The sequence below is a fragment of the Pelodiscus sinensis genome, chromosome 1, assembly GCF_052426305.1.
Source record: "Pelodiscus sinensis isolate ZL-2025 chromosome 1, ASM5242630v1, whole genome shotgun sequence".
Taxonomy (NCBI): Eukaryota; Metazoa; Chordata; order Testudines; family Trionychidae; genus Pelodiscus; species Pelodiscus sinensis.
The window spans coordinates 193,718,159-193,744,499 of NC_143052.1; the positions used below are offsets into that span (position 1 = coordinate 193,718,159).

At 41.7% G+C, this 26,341-nt stretch overlaps 1 protein-coding gene across 1 annotated transcript in view; it reads right to left on the bottom strand.

The window, feature by feature from the left end:
- Positions 1–26,341, bottom strand: part of DSCAM (DS cell adhesion molecule) — a 697,767-nt gene that overhangs the window by 228,896 nt on the left and 442,530 nt on the right. The window contains exons 9-11 of the mRNA XM_075912112.2: positions 26,023–26,301; positions 7,806–7,925; positions 2,708–2,881 (exon numbers count right to left, since the gene is read on the bottom strand). Coding sequence (XP_075768227.1) covers positions 2,708–2,881; positions 7,806–7,925; positions 26,023–26,301 — 573 coding nt within the window. The remainder of the gene's footprint in view (positions 1–2,707; positions 2,882–7,805; positions 7,926–26,022; positions 26,302–26,341) is intronic.

Below are 26,341 nucleotides of genomic sequence, written 5' to 3' on the forward strand. Positions count from 1 at the left end.
CCTTGTGGCCTGGGCAGCCAGCAGGGAATTCAGCCATATCATGGGCACACAAATGCATGTTTCTCCAGAAACCATACTATCCATACTGTATGTTTGATTAAAGCTAAAGCTGAGTCTCTTTTAAGCATACACCCACATACAAAGAGTGTATACTGTAGTTGTTTTACAAATCCCATGCTGGGAACAGTATGTGTGTGAGTGTGTATATGTGAGAGTGCACACATATGTGTTTGCTATCTTAGAGCTTGAGGGATTTTCATTAGATTCAAACAGTAACTAACTCTCCAGGGAGGCCCCTGCTCTTATTTGATAAGGGATGCTCTTTTATCACACATGAAACTGCATGCAGTGATCAGACAGGCACTGTGCATAGCTGCCAGCCAGAGAGAAGCTGCTTTTCTATAGCATATTAAAGAAATGTACTGCTACTGTAGTTGAAAACTGGTCCACGAATGGCCAGTTACAGAAGGATGGGGAACAGGAGTTAAACCCTGATTTATGAAAACTATTAGTAGTTGCTCATATTTTTAGTTTTGGAATTTTTGGATGTCACAATTACTCTGGTCACTTCTGCAGTGATTAGGAAAAATGGTCCTTTCCTTCTTACCAATAAATATATAACTTTAGGTGAAAGATAAACTTGAGCATGGAAGACGTTTGAGACTGTAATACTAGCTGGTGTAACAAGATTCACACTAGTCTTTGAAATCCATTTACGACAATCAGCAATTCTTGGTATTCCAAAAACTATATATCCTAGATTACAGATCCAGGGAAGAATTAATAATCTTGATTCTCCCTCCCTTTGAGGGAAAATATTTTTTACTTTCAAAGATAGCCCTTTGTCAAGACAATTGAAATCCAGAACTGTCAAAGAATTCAATCAATCAGAGGACGACCACAGGCATGAAAGTACTTGGTCTCCCAGGTGATCTCCATCAATGCTGTTTTAATAAATCAACAAGGAATATTTGCAGGAGTGTGTCTGTTGGTGTGTGTCACTGTTTTCTGTACCTCTCTATGGTGAAGAAATGCATCAACATTGTGACCTCCTTTGGAATATATCTGTGACATTGGTAAACCAGCTCTAGTGAAAACCATAGGCCAATTTTCTTGTATGTGAATGTTAAAGAATCATTAAGTGTTACTATGTGTTCACACTAATTCACTCTTATGCTAATAGAGCCGGACTATAATGTTTTAGTCTGCCTGTATCCTGCAGTTTGCTATAATATTACTTCTACAGTATATATACTCTGTGATTAAATAACCCAAGATCAAAGGTGTGTTAAGGAAGAATGTATTCAGGGGTTAGACGTCATGAAAATGAATGAAATGTTAGTTATATTATTCTCATTTATGTATTCAACAGAAGACCCATCTGGGTACAGAAGCTGTCAGCTAACATTCTGTGTGAAGAAGATATAAAACATGGAGTGTAGGAAGGATTCTTTATCTCTGAACAGGTATGACTTCCAACAGAGTGGAAATACTGAGTGTGCGGACAGACATCCCCAAAGTTATCCCGGGTAACCTTGAAAGACTTTTGGAGACTAGCAGATTACTATACATCTGTTATCATTTTGGATTTATAAATTTAGACTCACCTGTTAAATGTATTTTACCTGTTTTAACCTCTCACAAACTCTTCTTTTTCTTAGCTGATAGACCTTTAATTATTTTAGCAGACAAATTGGCTGCTATCTTTGAAGTGAGACTGAGGGTGTCCATTGACATGGAGTAAGAGACATTGGGACTAACCTCCTATAATGTAATATTTGGGATGGCGACAAATACCATAAAATCCACCTGTCTGTGTAGTAAAATAGGCTGGAGATCCTATGGGGGCTGTCTGTGACTCCATGGTAAGATGGTTCTAGTGATCCAGGAGTTAACATTTGTTATGGGCTTAGTGAAATCTAATGATAGAACATACCTCCTGTTGGGGATGTCTACCCTATTTTCTGTCAGTCTGGCCCGAGATTGTCATTCTCAGATGTGAGCCACTCCAGTCTGCATGACAATATCATCATGTTTATATTCTCACCTATATTTACACTAAGGGGTGTTTGCAGAGGTTAGCTTTAATATTTATTGTTTCTGTCATTATTACAACTAGGAGCCCCAGTAACGGTCCTGGGACCCATTGTGCTAGGAGCTGTATAAACACAGAACAAAACCAGATTTTAAACAGTGGGACATTTCCATTGGTCCCTTTTGCTCACACACTAAAGAAGATATTTTTAAGTCCTATAAAGATCTCAGATGAGACAGAAAAGGCTTTGACCAAATCTTTCGCAGGAGTAAACATGTATTTTCTGAAAAAATCGACCAATGGCAGCTTATGATAATTGCAGCTTATGGTACCTTGAGAATTAGTCCAGGATTTTCTCATCATTGTTCTCAGTCAAGCTTGTGGTTTGTTAGCAGATATTCATAGTATCTCTCCTTCATTTTTCATTCCTTGTCTTTACCCAAGTAATATCCACACCACTTAAATAGTAAATAGTGTCAACATTCTGCCTTTTCATTCATTTGTAACATTCCTAAATAAACATCACCCAGCTACGTTGACATTCCAGTTACAAGAATATGCAACTGAATGTCAATATCAAATTTTTAAAAAACATTTAATCAGTAACAGGCAAGTAACAAGCAAATCTTTGTAACTCAGCTTTGGATCATAAAAAATGTTTGTAGTTCTTACTTTTAACAGTGAGGTACATGGACTTGCTGACATCTGCTCCAACATCATTGCTGACCTTGCAGAGGTAGTATCCACTGTCTTCCTCCAGCACATGTTTAATCAACAAGGAGCCATTTGTGAGAAGCTGGATACGGCCATTCAAGGCAATGGGTTGGAATTGGGGGACCCCAGCACCTACAACAGAATCCAAAAGATTAATCAGGAGAGAAGAGTGATGAAGGAAGAATTTCTTGAAAAGGCAGCAGCAACAGCTACTTACTATTGCAGGCTAAATTCAGTTACAATGAAATGTTGCTGTCTGGCATTATAATGATCTACGAAACAAGCTGAATGCCTTTTGCCAAAACTAGTCATAGAGTGGTTATCAATTATAATTGTAGTTACCATTCACTACAAGATAGGAGGTGGAGGCAGAGGAAGGAAAGGAGTAAGAGAAAGAGGAAGATTTGCAGAAAGCTCTTGGGTAAAAAGCCACATTTATTGTACATTTAGTGGCTGATAAATTATTCAAAATAACAGCTGAGCAGCCACAGAAGTCTGCATTCCTTATGCATATACCAAATAAATTCCCTATGATCATGAGAAATGTCTGTTGTAGTAAACATGAACTGCTCAAGGGAGTTTAAAGACCTTGTTTATTAGCCTCATGGTAACATGTGGACAAACACATCAATGAATAGTTCCTCCTACAATTGATCACACATAATCTCTGAGTCACTGTGTCCTGGGACAGCATTCAGATAGGGAAGGTGTAGTAGTTTGCGATAGGGGGCACAAAACTCACTCAAAACACGCACTGCTCACTTTTCTGTCAACAATGAAATGAGGCATTGCACTAAATATATCTCTGGTATAACTGCATTGCAGACAAGGGAGCTCAGTAGGGATGAATTTAGCTCATTGACCTGTATTATCAGGGAATGCTGAGATGGAGTTGTTGTTCATATTCATCTCCTCAATCAAACCCCTGCTTCCCAAGGTTAGATGAATAGTATCGTATAATACCCCCCTGCATGTGTCCATCATATTCAGTTTATTTCAGATGTTTATGATTTGTTAATGGGTATCATTTTCTACCAGTGCAAATTCTCTCAGGGTCTGCATGAGGCCAACGCTGCACTTAAGTCTCACCCAAACCCTAGTTTGATTTCATTCACCAGTGTAGTAGTTCCCTTGTGATTCCTCAAATTGTGGCTTCTGGGATGGCCTGGAATTGAGATGTGCATTTAAGTGGGGAACAGCTTTGCAGCCCCATGCTCACTTGGGCTATGTCTACGCTACAGAGGTTTCAGTGTCCACACTGAATAGACACTATCTTTTGAAAAAGCAGATCACTTTTTTGATGCACTTTGGTAGTGTGGACGCTCTTTCGGAAGTTTTTTTGGAACATCTCTTCCAGAAAAGCTTCTTCCGAAAGAAGCCTGCAGTCTACACGTAGCCTAGCACAGAGAATTCCTTGACTGGAAATCAAGCAAAATAGGTAGTATGATGCTTTTCAATAATTGTTACATTTCAAATTGTTTTTATGGCTCATAGATTTTACAGTGATGGTGAATTTTATATGCATTAGACAGATTTGATTAGACTGAGAACTGTAGTATTCTGGGATGACTAATAACGGATACCAAACATTCTATTATTAGGATCGGTTATGCAAACAGAAACCAGTTTAATCATTTTTTGACTGAAACAACCATCTAAAGATAAATCTTAATATCTGCAAATAAGACATGTATCCAAACATCAATATTTGGCATGGGTAGGAGCAGTGAAACTAAGTTAAAATGCAATGTACAATTTAAAGGATTTCAGTCTGTTAATTTTCTCAGTCAGAGCTGCAAAGAATTTTAAAAGGTGTGAACAAAGCTGTTACGCTTTTAAAAACAAAAACAAAACCCAAACTGTGCACATCCCTCAGGGAGCAGATATGGAAACTGTCGAAAGCTACATAATTGGCTCAACTTACCAACGAGTTTAAAATACAGAACTCAGATCCATGTTATAAGTTGGCAGACATGAAGGATTGTTGTACAGAACTGAATTATCTACTTGGATGGAGCCATATGCTTCTTTTTACATGTTAAAAGGAGGACAGATCTAGAAGGGCATGAGCCATCACACTTCCTGGAGGTAGGTTCAGAAGGAGGGTGTACTCTGCCATTACTTGTGACAGACAAATATTTGCTGGAATAGCAATCATGCCCCTTAGATCCCAGTCTGTCTGCTCTTTTCCCAGGCTTCCCCTCACAACAATGGACACATAGCATTTGTGCTGACATTGGCTGAGCCCCTTTACAGTCCTCAGCAGAAAAAAACTGAAGAGTGGGATTTACTTTGCCTCGTGACTGCATTGAGTTTTCATGCTTTCATATTGCTTTCCTACTGGACTAAGCCACACAGAGTAACTGTCCCTGGATTCCTTCCCGTGCCGACCTGAAAGCCCTTTATCGTCCTCCCCGTTATGCCTCGTAGGATGAGGTTTACTGGGGAGGTCGATAAAAGGCTTTCATGTCGACAGGGGAGTGTCCAGACTAGCGCGCTGAGCCGACAAACAGCTGATCAGCTGTTTGTCGGCTCAGCGCGGCAGCCATGTAAATTTAAATGAAGCCGCGATTATTTAAATCGTGGCTTCATTTCCCTTTGCCAAACAAACAAATCGATGGAGCCATGTAGTTTAGACGTACCCATATAGAACTGTGAAGGAGAAAAGGGCAAACAGAGTTAGGTGGTTAACATCTCATGTGGCCACTTTTCCTTTCCACCTTATCGCTTAATACTTTGACTCCCTTCTACTACAAGAAAAGCATAATGCCCTTCAATAGGAGAGTTATTGTGCATGCTCCTGATCTGTAATTCACTGATTCTAGAACCATTATTAAACATTAAGGTTCCTGCTTAAGCAAGAAAATGCCCCACTTCCAATTCTGAATGATTGAGCAGAATTTTTCTTTGTGGGGGACTAGAGAGTCTGGATGATTCAAGGGATAAGTAATAAGGTAGAATATCGCAAGTTCAATTGCTTGAATTTGGCCAAAGTCTGCACTGAATGTTGTTGCTTCCCTACTCCCACTTCAATATTGATGGTTTCAGTCCAGTTCTAATGCTACAAATGCTCTCCTGACCAAATTCACCAAGAATTGTGTATCACAACTAATCTACCCTTTCACTTTTACAAGTTATCTTTCTACAACAGAACAGAAATGAAATGTGTTTACGGGTAATCTTTCACTACCATTGTCTGTTCTTTGGCGCTCCAGTAATGCCTACCAAACAAGTGGTGGTGTAATTGCAGTATGTGTAACTGAGGGAACAATTAATTTTCATTTCAGTGGCTTTGTCAAACAATTTTTCATTGTTGGTTTGTCTGAAATTATTTGGCAAATTAAACCTGAAATCATGAATAGTTTTGGTCCACCAAAATCTGCTCTTTTTTTTCAGATAAACTATTCATCCAAAGAATTTCACTTAGCTTTAGTATGGACATAACCATGAATACAACATTTGGAATATTAAAATTATATGTACAAATTTAATCTTCGCTAATCCCAAAAGAGTTTCCTTTCGAGAAAAGATAACCTTGGCAGATACACAGAACTTGGTAACATTGCAAGGATAAGGATAAGGATAACGTCTGCACACATATTAGCTGCCATTAATGATTTTTCAGCTGAATTAATTAGATTCATGTTTTTTCTCTTTTTCCTATGTATTTGCTGTTCTTATGGGGAAATTGGATTTGCTTCACATTATTTTGTAAAGTGTACTTTTGTTAAGTAGCATTTTTCAGGAACATAACTAGAATGTTAAGCGAGGCGTTACTGTACGTTTTAATTAAAACTTTTGATGGAATCATGATATAATAACAAAATACAATGTCAGCATTAAAATATTTCCCATGACAGCAGCTGTAGATGTTTTGGCCATTTTTGACCACTTCTAAAATCAACTAAAATTTCTTTCTGTCTGACACATCTACTGCATCTATAATTCAAGAAGAGCTAAGAACAGAGATTCTTACAGGATTTTCACTTAGATGTATAGAATATCATTAAAACTGAAATTTCTGCTACTAAAAAAGACTAGTGGTGCTTGCATGCTGTTAGCTGAAATCGAGCTGGCCCAATTTGGCCTCCCTGTTCAGAATACACATGGAACACAGAATTGTTTTTTCTTATTACCACAGCAGGGAAAGTGAAAATAAAAACACATGGTGAAGGATTTAAATTAATTCTATAGTTTCTTCCATCCACTTTTTACTTTTTTCCACTGGTAAAGCAAAACAGTGCTTCTAAACTGAAAATTATATGTAGAGTTGCCTAAGCTATTGCTCCAAACAGCAACAAAATTTAGCCAGAAGTCCATTTTTTTGATCACATACAACTTGATGTGATAAGGTATTCTCTTTTATACAGAGGTAAAGGGTTAATATCTAACTAATGTATACAATACAGTTGTTTTCTTGAAGAACACCAGCTTTGACACAAGGTAAACATTAACAGATAATTGGCCAAAAGACACAATCTAGCAGGCAGTACATTTTAATTAAAAAGCTGTCAATTTCATGTGGTTAGCTGGTGTCAAGTAGGGCCAGTTTTAATGCTCTGTTACATAAAAATAAAATGTTAAGGCATTATGTAAAGTGCATACTGAATTACTAGGTTATGCTAATGATATCTGACCTTTCCTCTTTGCTGAAAAGATGTGATTGGTTGTGTTATTAATTTTAAAAGCAAAAAAAAAAAAAAATCAACCTAATTTGTACCAATGAACTATGTTCTGAAAGTTACAGCGCCAGAGCAACATTTACCTTACTGCACCCTACTTACCGAGATTTTATTCAGGTTTACTTTCAAGAACCTAGAATCACTGTAGACAGCCAAATGCCAACAGATGAACAGCATACATACAAATGCAGATGTAACAGGCATTTTAATAGTACATCTTATTCTAAATATTGGGGAACTAAACTGTGATACTCCTCAATCAAATTCATTATTACTCTACAACTAGTCCTATAGAATTGAATGGAGTAAGGTGCTACCAAATTGAAGTATGAGTACCAGAATGTGGATCCAAATAATTATGAAAGAGGTGATACCTTTTGAGTACTTCCAGACAATGGTGGGTACAGGATAACCCTCTGCAGAACAATTGAGGATTACAGCTTTACCATAAATTCCATCCTGATCACTTGGTTGAACCACGAATCTAGGGGGAACTGAGGGAAAAAACATGGAATCATTGAAAAATTGTGCAGCTGAGAAGACAGTGCAAAAAATTACTGGCCAATTCTTGGAATTACAATAAAAATAAAAATTAGGAATGGGCACAAAATGTCACACAAAGCAAAGTTTAAAAGATAATTTTTCAGTATTCAAAACTAATAACTAAACTTTTTTACTCTTGATTTTTCTTATTTTTAATTTACACAAATTTAAAGAAGTTTTTGCCAATTAAAAACATGCATAAAATTAACACCCCTCCCCCCCCACACACTGTTGCCCTTTTGTTTCAAAGTATTGATTATGCTGACTAGTTTTAGAAAAAGAGGTAATCAAACAAAATAAAGCAGAAAAACAGACCTAAATATCACGGAACAAATATCAATACCACCTAACTCTAAGAAAGATCTCTTTACCTTAAAATAATGTGGTTCAAACCATGAATTATAACAGTGTCTGTTATTTTATAAACAAATGTTAAAATTTTTGGCTGATCTATACTTCTCTGAAGTCATGCTCAAATGAGAGAGAAATTATCAGAGTTATCTGAGTATATAGGTGCTGCAGAGTTTACTAGATCTGTTGACATTGAGGAACCGACCAGAATATGCCAGTAAGTATACACAGTGGAGGAGATTAGCTACTTGTGACAATATTGGCACTGAGAGCGGATCATGAGGTTTCATTACTAGGGCCAATCAAATCTGCAAATTCATCAAAAGTTCAAAAGCAAAGTTGACTACCATTACAGAGTTTCAAATACTCTGAGACAAAGATTCTAAACAATAGAAGACCTGAGACATACAGGCTACATCTACGCTGACATGATTTTGCGCAAATACTTTTAACGCAAAAGTTTTTGCGTTAAAGTATTTGCGCAAGAGAGCGTCTACACTGGCATGTGCTTTTGCGCAAAAGCATCCGTGCCAGTGTAGACGCTCTCTTGTGCAAGAAAGCGCCAATGGCTTTCTTGCTCAAGAAATTAACGTTGCCTGTCTACACTGGCCTCTAGCGCAAGAATACTTGAGCAGGGGAGCTTATCCCTGAGCGGGAGCATCAGAATATTTGCACAAGAAGCACTGATTTCCTATATTAGAATGTCAGTGTTCTTGCGCAAATACTCGCGGCCAGTGTAGACAGGTGGCAAGATTTTGCGCAAAAGCACCCACTTTTGCACAAAATCTTGCCAATGTAGACACAGCCACAGGATCTGATCTAAAAGTCCATAGAATTCAATGGGAGTCTTTCAGGTGACTTTAATAGGCTTTTTGAATCAGGACCATAACCATGGAATCATAGAAATATGAGACTCACTAGGTCATCAAGTCCAATTCCCTGCAATGAGGTAGGACTAAGTATTATCTAGACCAGGGATGAGGAACCTTATTTGGGTTGGGGGCCAGTGGCCCACAGAAGAATCAATCAAGGGCCACACACAAGTGAGAAGCAAAACAAACAAACACACACAACCCTCACTGACCTGGCCCCCAAGTGAGAAGGAGAAAAAAAATCTCTCACAGATGTGGCTCTCAACTGAAAAGCAGGAAAAAAAAGATAGACCCCTGTTTTCCCTCAAAACTGGGGCTATTGGATTTTGTGGCCCGTCCCTATGGTCTGGGGTGGGGCCAGAAATGAGAGGGTCAGTGTGTGGAAGAGTTCAGCAGCAGACTGGGGATAAGTGGGCACAGTCTGGGTGGGCGGAAGGGTACAGGAGCAAGCTGGGAGTGGGACTGTGAGGTCTGGGCAGGAGGGAGGGAAAGACTGGGGCATCTACCAGGCACAGTTCCCAATGGAGGAGAAATGGATTTGCATAGACCAGCATGCAGCAGAGAAGCACTCTCTGCAGGTACCACCCTCTACTGCTCCCATTGGTTGTGATTCCCAGCCAATGGGAGCAGGGGGTGGTCCCTGCAGGAGGAGCTGCCCTGCAGTGCACAGAGCCACTTCTCTCCGCATGCCAGGCAAAGCCCATGGGCTGAACCCATCTTGCAGCTTGCTTTGATAGGTCCTGTAAAGCTCAGATCAAGGCAAGTAGCAAACTGGATCTGGCGTATGTGTCATAGGATTCCCATCCCTGCTCTAGAACATCCCTGACAGATTTTTGTCCAAGCAGTTCTTAACAACCTCCAGTGAGGCTGACTCTACCACTTCCCTAGGTGATGTGTTCCAGTACTTAACTGATGACCACACATTTGGAAAACAAAATTGTACAGACTATTTGTATCCTCAATATGTAAAAATCTTGAGGTTTTAGTCCCAGGTAGAAAACCATGTTAGGTGACTGACCTGTGAAAGGTAAAATGTAATGGAAGCAAAGCAGAAACAGTAGAATGACCAATGCTATACCAATGTCCTACATTGTCCTGGGTGGCTTAGTGGCTTATGAAAGTAGTACCATCCACTACAGGGTCAGTTCGCACTTCTTGGAGCAATGTTATTGAAAACCAACCATCATTTTATAAATTCCTTTTGTACATTAAATCTTAAAAGTTCTCCCTAGGACACTGAAAAATCAAATGTATTGTGAAGCTGTTTATTAACCAAATATGAATAAAGACAATGAGCAGATCATGTGCTAAATATTACTGCAACAAGCCAAAGGAGCGAACTGTGTCAGAAACAATGTCCACTGCATCACTGAAAAAAGGAGGCTCTGATTTATTACTTTGCAATGGAAAGAGCTAAGGTATTTATTGTTCATAATTATTCCAGCTTTCCAGAGGATTAGCATGCTATCAAGCACAACTCAAAGACTGTATTAATTCACATAAAAGCTATTCACCAAAACTGCAACCCCAGTAACCATAATCTTGGGCAATAGTGCACATTATTCCAGACATTAACATAAACAAATCAAATTACTACAAGTCCCTGTCAGTGCAAAGCAAATAGAAAAGCAGAAAAGGGAATTTGGGGGTACTGATTGTTCATGGCCCACTTAACTCCCTTCCCATAATTAGGCAGTAACACAAACATAGTTGGGTATGTATGGCTCACAGTCTAGTGATTTCAGTGTGTTTCACCTGGAGAACTGCTAATGGGAAGCAAATTATGTTCAAGATTTCCCAAAATCAATAAAGAGGTGACCATCGATAAAGTCTTACATGAAAATAGAGTGCTAAAATTCTGTAAAAAAAATACTTTGCCTGATTCAGGAAACATCCTGTAAAAATTTTTGGTAGAAAGATATGGTGCATACAAAGGTGTCTGCCTGAGACATGGAAACAAAAGGCATAGATCTGATTAGAATAGTGCCAGCCTCATACAAGGATATGTTGGAGAGTGAACATATTTATAATAAAGGAGACATCATTTTAAAACTAATGAAATACTTAAATTTTCTCCAGAATTGGATGCAAATGTGTTGCACTCAGCTTGACAGGATTTGATAGAGATGTGATGTGAGTCAATGGATAATGGGTCAATTCAAGAGCATGGGTATTCAGAGATTAAAATCCTAGGAACATTGTTAGAGGCTGACAATAAAGATGTTTCCAATACAGAGTCAATATCTTCATCCTTGGTTTTTCAAGGTGAAAGATACTATGCCACCTACACATTATTAATACAAGGATAAATTAACATAATTTAGTCACTAAAAATGATACTGTATGATAATATGCAACTATATAACTATGCGCCGGTTGGCAGAGCTGCATGCTACCCAGCACGTCTCCAGGTGGCAGATAGGAGGGGGCCTCTTTTCAGAGGTTTGCTGCACAATAAGTGTGCTTTGTCATGTGAATATGCAGCTGCGGAGCAGCAGTGGCAACATTACCAGGGTGTTATGGACATTGGGTGGTATCTGATACTCTGACTAAAAGTCACAAGTGCCCGATGATGATGTTGTGACATGGTGAGTGAAGCCTGCCATCAAATAAGGCTGCCCTACCCCCTCACTCTGCTGGTTGAGGGTCTAGGATACTTGGGTCCCTGGATTGCTTTGGATAATCCAATTGGCGTATGAACCCTGATTGGTCACCAGCATCCAAGGGATAGTGACTCCTTACATCACCCCCGGGAAGGGAACCCTGACAGAAAATTCCCCACTGCCTTGTGGGTAGGCTCAGGAGATCCAAAGGCTATGGGAGTAAACCCAGACAGATAATCTGGAGTGGAGACCCTAAGGCAGTTAACAGTGAGGTTTTATCCAATCTGCTTTTCCGGCATCTCCTGCAGTCACCTCAGTTCCTAACATACTGGCTCTTGTCTTTCCTTTGGATCTAACTGGGGCCACCGTGAGGGGGACAGTGCTACTTGGGCAACACACTTTCCTCAAAAACTAGCCCAGGCAATGCAGTGCACAGGAGGAGACACTTACCCACACACGGCTTTACACAGCTACTACAGTCGATACAATAAACCAACTTGCCTCTGGCTTGGTAGCCGGAATGTGCGGACAATGTGTCCTGGACTTGAACCTGATCATGATCTTACAAACACAGATTCAATATGTAAAACAGCAGTCATAGACCAACAGTTACATAAATTGAATGTTGACATTGCTGCTTTCCAAGAGACCAGACTGGCAGATGCTGGATTAGTAAAAAAAAAACCTACTACACCATCTTTTGGAAGGGTTTGAGTTCAGAGAAACACCGTCTTTACAGAGTTGGCTTTGCTGTTCAAAACAATCTGATGAACTTTATCAATACACCCATAGCTGACTCAGAATGTGTTATATCCCTAAAGCTCAGTACCAAGTCAGGATATGTTAACATGATAAGTACTTATGCACCCACACTAACATCGCGCACTGAAGACAAGGACCGCTTCCATGATAATCTTCAGAAAGTTGTCAATTCCTGTTCATCTGGTGAACAACTACATTCTTGGTGCTTTTAATGCAAGAGTAGGATGCAATCACCAGTCCTGGCCCATTTGCCTAGGTCATCACAACATTGGGAAAATGAATGAAAATGGTCAAAGGCTTCTTGAATTCAGTTCTCAGAATCATCTCTCCATCACTAATACTTTTTTCAACTTAAAAGACTGCCACAAGGTCTCATGGTACCACCCCAGATCCGGTCACTGGCATCAACTCGACCTTGTACTAGTCTGCAGAAAACATCTCAACTCTGTTTAATTTACACATGCGTATCACAGTGCAGATTGTGACACTGATCACTCATTGATTATCAGTAAAGTGAAAATTGCTCCAAAGAATATTCTACGTCAAAGGATTGTAAAAAACCAAAGATTTTGGTTACTAAAATGCTCTGTCTTTGTGGAAGAATTCACACGCAAAACGGAAGACAAACCTGTCCAGCAGTCTGTTGACGAGACATGGTCCATGCTGAGTGCTGCAATATATGAATGTGCCACACCTGCCTTTAGAAATTTTCCAACAAAGACTGGATTGATGAAAACATTGACATTCTTAGGCCTATTCTTGAAGAAAAATACAAGGCTTTTCTGAACAACATAAAGAATCCATCACAAAGTTCATGAGATCAGCTCCGCTATACAAGATCTGTTCTTCAGAGAGAATCCAGGTGGTGTGCAAACAAGTATTGGGCCGATCTATGTTCTGGAATTCAAAAAGCGTTCGATATGGGTGACCTGAAAACCATGTATGATGGACTGAAGAAAACACTTGGACCAAATGTTACCAAAGTTGCTCCATTGAAACAGCTAAATGGACAGGTGATCACAGATAAAAACCAACAGATGTCCTGATGGGTGGAACACTACTCAAGTCTTTACTCCCATGAGCATACAATATATCCTGAATTTGATAACCTCATTCCAACTCTTCCAGGGTATGTCTACACTACCCCGCTAGTTCGAACTAGCGGGGTAATGTAGGCATACCGCACTTGCAAATGAAGCCTGGGATTTGAATATCCCGGGCTTCATTTGCATAAGCCGGGCGCCGCCATTTTTAAATCCCGGCTGGTTCGAACCTAGGAAGCCTAGTTCGAACTACCTAGTTCGTGCCGCGTGTAGCCGTGCGGCACGGGGTTCGAACCAGCCGGGATTTAAAAATGGCGGCGCCCGGCTTATGCAAATGAAGCCCGGGAAATTCAAATCCCGGGCTTCATTTGCAAGTGCGGTATGCCTACATTACCCTCCTAGTTCGAACTAGGAAGGTAGTGTAGACATACCCCCAGATATGTTAGAGCTAGATGTAGAACCTACGGTGAAAGAGCTTTCACATGTACTTGATGCTCTTTACAGTTGAAAAGCACTAGCTAACGATGGGATTCCAGCTGACGTCCTGAAGGCTAACAAGGCTGTCCTTATCCCCTTCCTCTATGACTTACTTATAAAATGTTGATGAGTGGGAGAGGTCCCTCATGATATGAGGGATGCAAACATCATTACTCTCTATAAAAACAAAGGCGATAAGGGGGACTGTGACAACTACAGAGGCATCTCTTTGCTAAGCATTACAGGTAAAGCTTTTGCCCCTGTCATTTTTAATCACCTGCAAAAAGATCGAGTCTATCCACAAACACGGTGTGGCTTCAGGGCTGGCAGGTCAACAATGGACATGATTTTTTCTCTTCGATAACTACAGGAAAAAAGCAGAGAGCAAGGAAAGCCGCTGTTTATAGCATTTGTGGACTTTGCAAAGGCATTCATCAATACAGTCAGTAGATCAAGACTGTACAAAGTGTTAACTAAGATTGGCTGTCCACCAACTCTACTCAAGCTCATAATATCTTTTCATGAAGATATGAAAGCAACAGTGTACTATGATGGATCTATATCTGAACACTTTGTAGTGAAGAGTGGAGTCCAACAGGGAAGTGTCCTTGCTCCTACCCTCTTTGGTATATTCTTCTCGGTCCTATTAAATTGTGCATTTCTAAACTCACACAGTGATGTATTTTTCCATACAAGGTTAGATGGATCTCTTCACAACCTAACACAACTCAAGGCTAGAACTAAGGTCAAGAAAGTTCTCATTAGAGAACTCCTATTCGCAGATGATGCAGCGCTTGTCGCACATAATGAAGACACACTATAGGCACTATGGATTCTCTGTCCAGAGTTAGTAAACTGTTCTCTCTCAACATAAGCATGAAGAAAACTGTTGTGTTTGCTCAAGGTGAATCTCAACCACCCAAGGTCATTCTGAATGACAGTCCATTAGCGGTGGTTCAACAATTTTGTTACCTTGGGTTTACTGTCACCACAAATCTCTCCATGAACGAAGAACTGAACATCAGAATTGGGAAGGCAGCCACAACGTTTGGCAGACCTACGAAATGAGCATGGAATGATCCCAAACTGACATTGAAAACAAAGACAGTGATATACCAAGCATGTGTATTAAGTGTCTTGCTTTATGGATCTGAGACCTAGACTACCTACTCATGCCAAGAGAAAAATTGAGAGGTTTCCACCTTTTCTGCCTTCACAGAGTCATGAATATTAAGAGGCAAGACAAAGTTTCAAATGTAGGTGTCCTATCAAGAGTTGGCATACCCAGTCTCATAGCGATCCTTAACAACAGAAGACTCCGGTGGCTTGGCCATGTGAGGAGAATGAGTGATAAACACCTTCCCACAAAAATCCTCTTTGGTGAACTAACAAGTGGAGCAAGGGCAAGAGGAAGGCCAAACTTAAGATTCAAGGATATATGTAAAAACACTATGAAAAGGTTTAACATCAATCCAAGCTCTTGGGAATCTTTGTCATCAGATCGCAACACCTGGCGACAATTATTACAACAGGGCATGTCATTTTTCAATAGGACCTGTGCAAGTCATGTAAAAGAATTCTGCCTGAGAAGGAACACCTCTCAGACTCATGAAAACAGAAAACAGAAGTAGACTGGCATGTTGCTATTGTAACTGACTGTGCAAATCCAATACTGGATGCATAAGCCATGAAAGAAGTTGCAGATCCAGGCACAACTCATAGATTGTCACTGCCGCTGCTTACCACTGTCTCTCGAGACGAATGGGCTACTTTCAAATCAAATAACTATGGGTATGTCTACACTACAGAGTTAGTCCGAACTAACTTAGTTCGAATTAGTTAATTCGAACTAAGCTCATTCGAACTAACGTGTCTAGAACTAAAAACTAGTTCGAATTAGCGTTTTGCTAATTCGAATTAGCATGTCCACATTGAGTGGACCCTGAACAGGGCTTAAGGATGGCCGGAAGCAGTGCCGGCAGGGCATCAGAGGAGGACTTAGAGTGTGGAGATGCTGTCTCAGGCTAGCCGAGGGCTGCGCTGAAAGGGACACGACCCCCACCCCGGACAGACAGTTCTCAGGGGTGCCCCACTTGAAAACCAGTCCTGGCTTGGAGTTCTCGGAGTGCCCACACTGGGCACATCACAGCACTCGGCCATCAGCCCGGCTGCACTTGCCGCAGGCTGCCATCTGGGGAGACGGGGCAATTGGGGGGCTGCAGAAGAGCTTCCACCCCCAGAAGCCCGCAGAGCCAGCCCAGTCCTCCCCATCGGGGGCTCATACCCCATTCCTCCCTCACCTCCTTCCACTTACCCTTCCCTAGCACCTCTTCTTGATGTACAAAATAAAGGACAATTGTGTTCAAAAATGGAATCTGTCTTTATTGAACAAAACCGGGGGAGACTGGGAAAAGGAGGTGGGAGAGGGGAAGAGAGAGGGTGGGAGAGGGGAGGGCAACTAACATGATCAGGGGTTGGGAACAGGTCCCATATGAAGAGAGGCTTCAGAGACTGGGACTGTTCAGCTTAGAAAAGAGGAGATGGAGCGGGGACAGGATAGAGGTCTCTAAAAGCAGGGGTTGGGTGGAGAGGGTGCATTCAGAAAAGTTCTTCATGAGTTCCCATAAAGAAGGACTAGAGGACACCAAAGGAAAGGAATGGGTAGCAGGCTTCAAACTAGTAACAGAAAGTTGTTCTTCCCAAAGCAAATAGTTAACCTGTGGAACTCCTTGCTGCAGCAGGCTGTGAAGGCTAGAACTAGAACAGAGTTTAAAGGGAAGTGAGATCAAGTCATGGAGGTTGGGTCCATGGAGTAGTCTTAGCCCTGGGTAGGAGTGGTGTCCCTGCCCAAAGTTTGTGGAAGGCTGGAGAGGGATGGCACGAGACAAATGGCTTGGTCACTGTCTTCGGTCCATCCCCTCCAGGGTCCCTAGGGTTGGCCGCTGTCGGCAGACAGGCTACTGGGCTAGATGGACCTTTGGTCTGACCCAGGAGGGCCATTGTAAGCTCAGAGCTCAGGGTCGGGGGTCTCAGTGGACCCCCTTGATTTTCATGCACACCTGCTCCTGGGTGGCCAGGCTGGCAGCTCTCCTGCCCTAGACGGCCACTTTCCTGTGCCTAGTGCGGAGATCGTGGACAAGGTCCACGATGTCTGCACTAGCCCAGGAAGGTGCCCGCCTCTTGCGGTCCCGGGCAAGCTCCCGGGAGCCGCCAGCCTGGTCCCGGGAAGAGGGGGAGGGCTGGGGGACATCGGGTGGGTGGCTCTGTGCCGTACCAGGTGCAGGGTCTGCTGGCTGGGTGCTGGCAGGCTTGCACCTGGCACGGGCACCGTAGCCAGCCCTTGCCCCTTTAAGGGATCCGGGGCCGGGAGGGGGGCATAGAGTTTCCCTGGTGTTGGCCAGAGTGGCCACCAGGGAAACCTGGGGAGGGCTAGCCTCCCGCTAGTTCGAATTAAGGGGCTACACACCCCTTAATTCGAACTAGCTAGTTCGAACTAGGCTTAATCCTCGTAAAATGAGGTTTTCCTAGTTCGAACTAAGCGCTCCGCTAGTTCGATTTAAATTCGAAACGGATGTTAGTTCGAACTAACTTTAATAGGCGCTACACTAGCGCTCCGCTAGTTTGAATTTAATTCGAACTAACGGAGCGCTTAGTTCGAACTAGGAAAACCTCATTTTACGAGGATTAAGCCTAGTTCGAACTAGCTAGTTCGAATTAAGGGGTGTGTAGCCCCTTAATTCGAACTAGTGGGAGGCTAGCCCTCCCCAGCTTTCCCTGGTGGCCACTCTGGCCAACACCAGGGAAACTCTATGCCCCCCTCCCGGCCCCGGACCTCTTAAAGGGGCACGGGCTGGCTACGGTGCCCGTGGCAGGTGCAAGCCTGCCAGCACCCAGCCAGCAGACCCTGCACCTGGCACGGATCGAGCCACCCACCTGATGCCCCCCAGCCCTCCGCCTCTTCCCGGGACCAGGCTGGCGGCTCCCGGGAGCTTGCCTGGGACCGCAAGAGGCGGGCACCTGCCTGGGCTAGTGCGGACATTGTGGACCTCGTCCATGACCTCCGCACTAGGTACAGGAAAGTGGCCGGCTAGGGCAGGAGAGCTGCCAGCCTGGCCACCCAGGAGCAGGTGTGCATGAAAATCAAGGTGGTCAACTGAGACCCCCGACCCTGAGCCCTGAGCTTACAATGGCCCTCCTGGGTCAGACCAAAGGTCCATCTAGCCCAGTAGCCTGTCTGCCGACAGCAGCCAACCCTAGGGACCCTGGAGGGGATGGACCGAAGACAGTGACCAAGCCATTTGTCTCGTTCCATCCCTCTCCAGCCTTCCACAAACCTTGGGCAGGGACACCACTCCTACCCCCTGGCTAATAGCACTCCATGGACCCAACCTCCATGACTTGATCTCACTTCCCTTTAAACTCTGTTCTATTTGTAGCCTTCACAGCCTCCTGCAGCAAGGAGTTCCACAGGTTGACTCTTTGCTTTGTGAAGAACAACTTTCTGTTACTAGTTTGAAGCCTGCTACCCTTATTTTCCCTTTGGTGTCCTCTAGTCCTTCTTTATGGGAACTAATGAAGAACTTTTCTGTATGCACCCTCTCCACCCAACTCCTGCTTTTAGAGACCTCTATCCTGTCCCCCCTCTGTCTCCCTTTTTCTAAACTGAAAAGTCCCAGTCTCTTTAGCCTCTCTTCATATGGGACCTGTTCCCAACCCCTCATCATTTTAGTTGCCCTCCCCTCTCCCACCCTCTCTCTTCCCCTCTCCCACCTCCTTTTCCCAGTCTCCCCCAGTTTTGTTCAATAAAGACAGATTCCATTTTTGAACACAATTGTCCTTTATTTTGTACATCAAGAAGAGGTGCTAGGGAAGGGTAAGTGGAAGGAGGTGAGGGAGGAATGGGGTACGCGCCCCCAATGGGGAGGACTGGGCTGGCTCTGCGGGCTTCTCGGGGTGGAAGCTCTCCTGCAGCCCCCCAATTGCTCCCTCTCCCCAGATGGCAGCCTGCGGCAAGTGCAGCCAGGCTGATGGCCGAGTGCTGTGATGTGCCCAGTGTGGATACTCTGGGCAATCCAAGCCAGGACTGCTTTGCAAGCGGGACACCCCTGAGAACTGTCTGTCCAGGGTGGGGGTCGGGACCCTTTAAGCCCAGCCCTCGGCTAGCCTGAGACAGCATCTCCACACTCTAAGTCCTCCTCTGATGCCCTGCCGGTACTGCTTCCAGCCATCCTTAAGCCTGGTTCAGGGTCCACTTAATGTGGACATGCTAGTTCGAATTAGCAAAACCCTAATTCGAACTAGTTTTTTAGTCTGGATCCGTTAGTTCGAATTAGCTTAGTTCGAATTAATGTTGTAGTGTAGACGTACCCTCTGAGTGGTTCCTGCAGCATTACAGACATATTTTGGAACACACAGACACACACACAAGCAAGCTCTCATCTTTTGATTTCGATCTAGATTTGCCCTATAAATATACTCCAGTGTCTTCAATACCATTAATTAGACCTTGGAGAAATCAAGACAATGTGCTTGGTAAGGTCTTCTCTGAGTTGACCAAACTGGTGAGTTTAAGTAAAGTCAATTGTGGGGAGACTGCCATTAGTTTGGTGCTCTTCTCACGGTGGTATTAATGTTTTGGCCTCACATTCCTACAATTCACCTGCCTTCACAAATACCTTTAAAAATAAAATGAGACTATGATGGAGTAATTAATTTCTGAATATTAGCTTTATAAGCTCAGAAACGAAAGCTGCTGGAACAAAGATATTTTACAATGCTTTAACCGTGAGTTTCTTTAAGCTTCACTCATTTCCTATGATTCATGGATCTGTGCTAAAGAGTGATTTGCTTACATCATCAATACTAAATTGACAGGCTCAAACTATTTAATGGTTATATTCAGAGGGGCCTAAAAGCTGTTTCCCCTCAAAATCATGACTAAAAGTTTCAGGCTTTAATAAAGAGAACACAAAGATTCAGAGAAATCAAAACAGATTGTGAAAAATAAAATTTAGTACTATGGTGACTTTGTAAGACTGGAAAATATTTTATTATCTGCATGTCTGAAAAAGTCCCAATATGTTAGCATAAGATCCATCAGCAGTCTAACTACATACTTTTAATCCATGTGATATCGATGGACTTGACCCATGATTACTTAAAATAATCATTACACAGCTTTTGCTGTTCCTTAATTTAATTTTACTTTTATAAATCCAGATAACTTTCCTAAAAACATTATTCATCATATTCTTAGTAGCATGATCAAAGTATGTGGGATGTCAGACTAGACACTCATAACGGGTCTTGCTGCCTTAAAAGCAGAGAAAGTGTTCCTGATCCCAACTATCATTAACAAACAATGTACCAGAGAGTAACTCTGAAGACTCCTAACAGGAGCTTTTCTAGAGGGCCCTTGGAGTAAGAAGCAAAATAATCCAAGTGATTGGCACAATATACAATACTCCATTTCTACATGGAACATTTGTACTTTACATTTAGGTCATAGTCACAATGATGGAAGAAATGTAATTAGTCAAATCAGCCACTGATGTATTACTGAATAAGATCATTATAAAGCGTATTTTGGCAGAGATGAACAATTATTAAATTTGGTCATTGGACCTACCAGGTCAGTTTAGCTGGTTTAGAGAAACCATTTTCTATGCAGTTCTAGAAAAGAGATGTTCTTTGCCCAAGTGAAAGAAATCATATCTGCTTGGAGGACCTCTCTTTTGCTCCTCTCACTGGGGCGGGGTGTGACAAGGCCTCCAGCAGGGCACTGGGGTTTAGTTCAGCCCGTCACAGGCCCCTTCAAAAGTTCATACATTCACTGGTAACAAACAGTTTCCTATTCTGCTTTCCAATATTGTAGGTATAAATTATGTCAACAGCCACTGAAGGAGAAATATGGGCCCCTGAAAATCAACTGTTGGAAGACAAAATGCTTTTCAATTCAATTTTGGATTGTAGTATATGTAGATGTTATTTTAAATCTACCTATATTCTGTTAAATTATCTAGACTCCCAAATATTTTAAAAATTTAAGGATTGTTTCTTATAAAAATTATTTTAATTATATTTTTAAAATTAATAACATTAGTGTATAAAACAATAAGGAAGAATAAACATTTACAACGAACAGTCATATTTCTCTTTATTTTTCCATATCAACACACACGATTTCTCTCTACTGTTGTATAAAAACCACACACTTTCACATATATGAGACCTTTCCAAGGACTCTTCCCCTGCCAATTGGTAAGGCCAGTGTTTAAGCCCAGAGCATATTGTTCAGAAGCTGTTGCACAATATGGATTAGAAAATGGAAGCGCTTAAGTACCATTTATTTTCCCATTATGTAAGGAAAACTGCTTTGCTCGTTTAGAAAAATGTAACGCTTTCGTTACACGACACTCATAATAGGAAGAGAAACGATGAAAACCGGTAGGCTAAGCGAACAGATGGTGGGATTTCTAGTAATTTATTTCAAAGTGTCTAGATCAGGTTGAATCTAGATTATTAATGACCTGCAGTGACTCTCTGATGGCTGTCTGCTGACCTATGTGAATTGAAATGGGGTGCCTGAAGTGATACATTGAGGAAGAGAGGGTCAGTCTGACACCTAGTGGAAAATTTAGGCTCAGTTTTAGAAAACTTTCCTCAACAGTGATATATCACCCAGAAATGGAATAGTCTCCCCAGGGAAACTGACTGAGTTGTTATCATTTAAGTTGATAGGGGAGGATAAATCAGAGGACACCAAAGGAGACCCCACCAGAGTGACAGTGGGTAAAGGTGGGAAAAACATACTAGCCACTCCACCGCCACAGAACTTGGAAGCATCAGGACCCCAGGAGGCTTTCTCTTGTCCCAAAGGAACATGCAGGACAGAAGCGACCTCCTGTCAGACCACAGGCTGGTCTGTAAGAACTTCTTCTAGGAAAAGGAAAGCAAGGAGCCAAGCACAGCAACAGGCAGGATCTTCAGCAGAGGGGAGCAAATGAGGTCAGCCAATCCCCCCCCCCCTATTAAGATGAGCAAATGAGGAGTAGTAGCAGTAGCGAAATAGCAGTGGCAGTGAGTAAATTAACTCAAACCTCTCCCTAAGAAGGCAAGATGACCAAGGAGAGGATGGAAGTGCTCCCAAGAGAGGTAACAGCATGGTAAACATAGGAAGAGAGAACATGACAGCCAAGACCTCCTACTTAGGAATAGTTGACTAGGGGAAAACTGGAGAGAGGTAATGGCAGTAGTGGCATGGGTAGGGGGAGAGAGAGAGCAGACGGGCTGGGACCCACCTGGACAGGAGACAAGTTGGGGCACTAGAAGAACATCCAGGGAGGCAGTAGCACAAGCAGGGGCCAGATAGAACAGATCCTCTTTCACAGTCCCAGTAGAATTAGTGAAATTATCAGAACCTGTTTTGATTTCCTACATAGAGGTGACACCCATCCAGAGATTGTGAGGGAAAAGGGAGAGGGTGTCAAGGTTCCATTATTTGTGCAATTCTACTTTCACAATTAGAAATGATTGTTGGGATTAAAATTAGCATATTCTCTCTCTCTCTCTCTCACACACACACACACACACACACACTTTAGCACATATTTCACATTATGCACATTCTTCAATCCCAGATGAAATACAAGCATGCCTTCAAGTTCAACAAAGGGAGAACTGTATTTATCATAAACAGGACAGATTATGAACAGGAGGCTGCCAGACAACGCACCAACACCAATGCTGCATCTTGCCCACTGAGGAATACCAAAAAAAACCTACAGCATCTGCTCATGAAACACCCTGCTACAACTGAAGACCAAATCTATAAAAAACACCCCAAATCCACGACCAGGAAATCCCAGATGTCCCAGCATCTCAGGTATCAACACACTTACAGCAGGATTATCTGGTTATGTTGACTCTCTCCGTAGACTTTATACTACCAGCACTACTAGCTATCTTTGAGACACTACTGACTTCCTAAGGAAACTACAAAGAATCAGTAATCTTCCTGAAAACACTATCCTGACCACAATGGGTGTAGGCACTCTTTACACCAAAATTCCACACGATGATGGATTACTAAGTGTTACAAACACAATCCCTGATGATGCCACAGTGAATTTAGTGGCTAAGCTACGTGACTTTGTCCTCACGCACAACTATTTCCATTTTGTGGACAATTTATACCTTCAAGTCAGTGGAACAGCTATGGGCACTCGCATGACCCCACAATGTGCCAACATTTTTATGTCTGACCTTGAACAACGTTTCTTCATCACTCATTCCCTAGCATCCTTCCTCTACTTATGCTACATTGATGACATCTGCATAATATGGACCCAAGGGAATAAGACCCTTGAAAAATTCCACCGGGATTTCCACCCTGCCATCAACCTTAGCCTGGGTTAGTCCATACAAGAGATCCACTTCCTTGACACTACAATGCAATTAAATGATGGCCACATTAACACCACCCTATAATACTGGAAAACTACTGATCACGACTCTTACCTACATGCCTCTATCTTGCATCCAGGACATATCTCACGATTGATTGTTTACAGCCAGGCCCTAGGATAGAACTGGATTTGCTCCAATCTCTCGGACAGAGACAAACACCTACAAGATCTGTATCAGGCATTCTTAAAACTTAAATACCCACCCGGGGAAGTGGAGAAACAGATTGATAGAGCCAGACAACTACCCAGGAATCTGCTTCTTCAAGACAGTCACAACAAGGAAAATAACAACACCACTGGTCATCACCTACACCTCCCAGCTTAACCCCTTCCAGCGCATCATTGACAATCTACAGCCTATACTGGAAAACAATCCCTCACCCTCACAGGCCGTGGAGACAGGCCAATCCTCGCTTACAGACAACCCCTTACCTGAAGCAGTTCTTTCCAGCAGTCACACATCATATTTCAGACAGACTCACCCAGGAATCTGACCCAATAATAAACCCCATTGCCAACTCTGTCCATATATCCATACGAGTGACACCATCACAGGACCTAACTATGTAAGCCACCACATCAGAGGCTCACACAACTGTGCATCCTCCAACGTGATATATACCATCAAGTGCCAGCAATGTCTCTCTGCCATGTACATTGGCAAAATTGGACAGTCTTTATGACAAAGGATTAATGGACACAAGTCAGACATAAAAAATGGTAACACACATTAACCTGTAGGGGAACATTTTAACCTGCCTGCACACATGGATTTAAAAGTAGCCATTCTTCTACAAATGAATTTCGTAAGCCAATTACAGAGAGAGAGTGCAGAATTGACCTTCATATGCAGATTTGATACTGTTTCCCTGGTCTTGACCAAAGACATTACCTGGATGCCACATTATAAATCCAGCCTTCCCTGCATGTAATACCTCATTTACATCAAAAGCTAAATATGAGGCACTTTTAGCTCACTCAACTCGCCTCATTAGCACCGGCACTACAATTGAGAGGTAGGTTTTTTTCTTCCCCTCTTTTTCTGTTATAAATTCTAGGCTCCTTTTATTTCCACTCCAGCTTCCAGCTCATCTGAGGAAGTGGGTTTTTCCCACAAAAGCTCATGGTACTATATATATTTTTGTTATTTTCTAAAGTGCCACAGATTATTTTTCAAGTTAAACAGGCATTTAAGTTCTGTTTTGAATATAAAGGAACTTAAGCACCTTGACAAGGTGTTTCTTGAAATGGGGTTTGTGCTTGTATATTGTATCCCTACGCCCCCTCCCCTCATCTTTGTCACTTTTTTTACTTTCTGAACAATAAACTCTTCGAGGTAGGTACTGTGTCTTTGTACAGCACTTTACACAATGGGGACTCAGTTCTGACTAGGGTCTTTAGGAACTACTATAACATAATAACAAAAATAGTTATAATGCAATAACAGGATAATAAATTTGAGAATATTTCAAAAAGAATAATCTAGCACTGGCCTAGGGAAATGGGTTATATATAATATATAAAGCTGGTTGAAAGTTTTTGTTTGAATTAGTTTGATGAATTTTCATCAATAGCTTTTTTAATGAAATGGCTTTTTTTATCAAAAGGAGTTTAATTTCAGTTAAAAATATCTATTTTTAATTATAGTTTTAGGCTTACAATTTAAAAAAAATAAAAAACTGAAAATTTTTGTCTGATGAGACAAAATTTCAATACAACTATACACTTTGCCCTGCAATCCAATTTTTTTCGATTCTGTTTGTCTTTTTAATGGCAATTCAAAAAAAGTTGCAGAAAATCTTTTACAACAACAATATTGTCTTTGTTTTTCTGGAAGGGAGGGGGGGGTTTCCCAAAGGAAAAGGAAATTCCAGAGTATCTCTGCTAAGGGGTCTATTTCTAGCTTTTGATATTCTTTATTCACATTCCAGAGATCATGCGTTAGAAGCAGGTATAAAGACAAAGAGGGACACTATCTAGCTAATTGCAATCATATTTTAAAAACGGATAAGCAGGAGAAAAAATCATTCTCCTTCTACAGGCAGTTCCTGGTAATATTCGTGTACTCTCGTTTATTAACATGATTTGTAGGAGAGTCTGTTCTTCTAAATTAAAAATACAGAAAACGAAACTAGAACACCAATAACAGGAAACTAATATAATAACAATTTAAATGCTCTTTTCCTCAAAGGATGAGCGGGTTGGTTCTTCAAAATGTTTTCCAGAAATTAAATTCTCCGGCACCCATCTGTGCATTAATGTATTCCTTGGTTGCTGATTAGGTTCAGTGCTCAGTTCTTCCAGAAAGAAAAAGTTATGTTTGTTTTTCTGCTTTATTTTTCTGTGATCTTTAATATGAAAGGCGATATTACCAAATATCCCACTATTTTATATCTCCACCAAACAATGCTCATTTGGAAATACTGTTATTTTCAGTTTAATTGGTGCTCTTCAGACAAATTACATCTCTTACCTCTCACAATTAATTGGCTTTGGCGCTCCACAGCTGCAGCATCATTTCTAGCTATACAGGTATAATTCCCATTGTGCATCAGTGAAAGATTAAAAATCCTTAAGGAGCTGGTGAAGTCAATGTTGTCAATGGTTACTCCAAGACTGGCTGGGATTGGCCTGCCATCCTTCTGCCAGGTGATTGTGATTGGCAAATCCCCTGAGACCACAACACATGGAACGAAGACTCGCTGCCCAATGGAGAATCTTGGAAACTCAAAAGGCTGGATGAAAGGTGGAACTGAAAGGAAAAATTAAAAGAAAAGGGTTATTGCAAATAT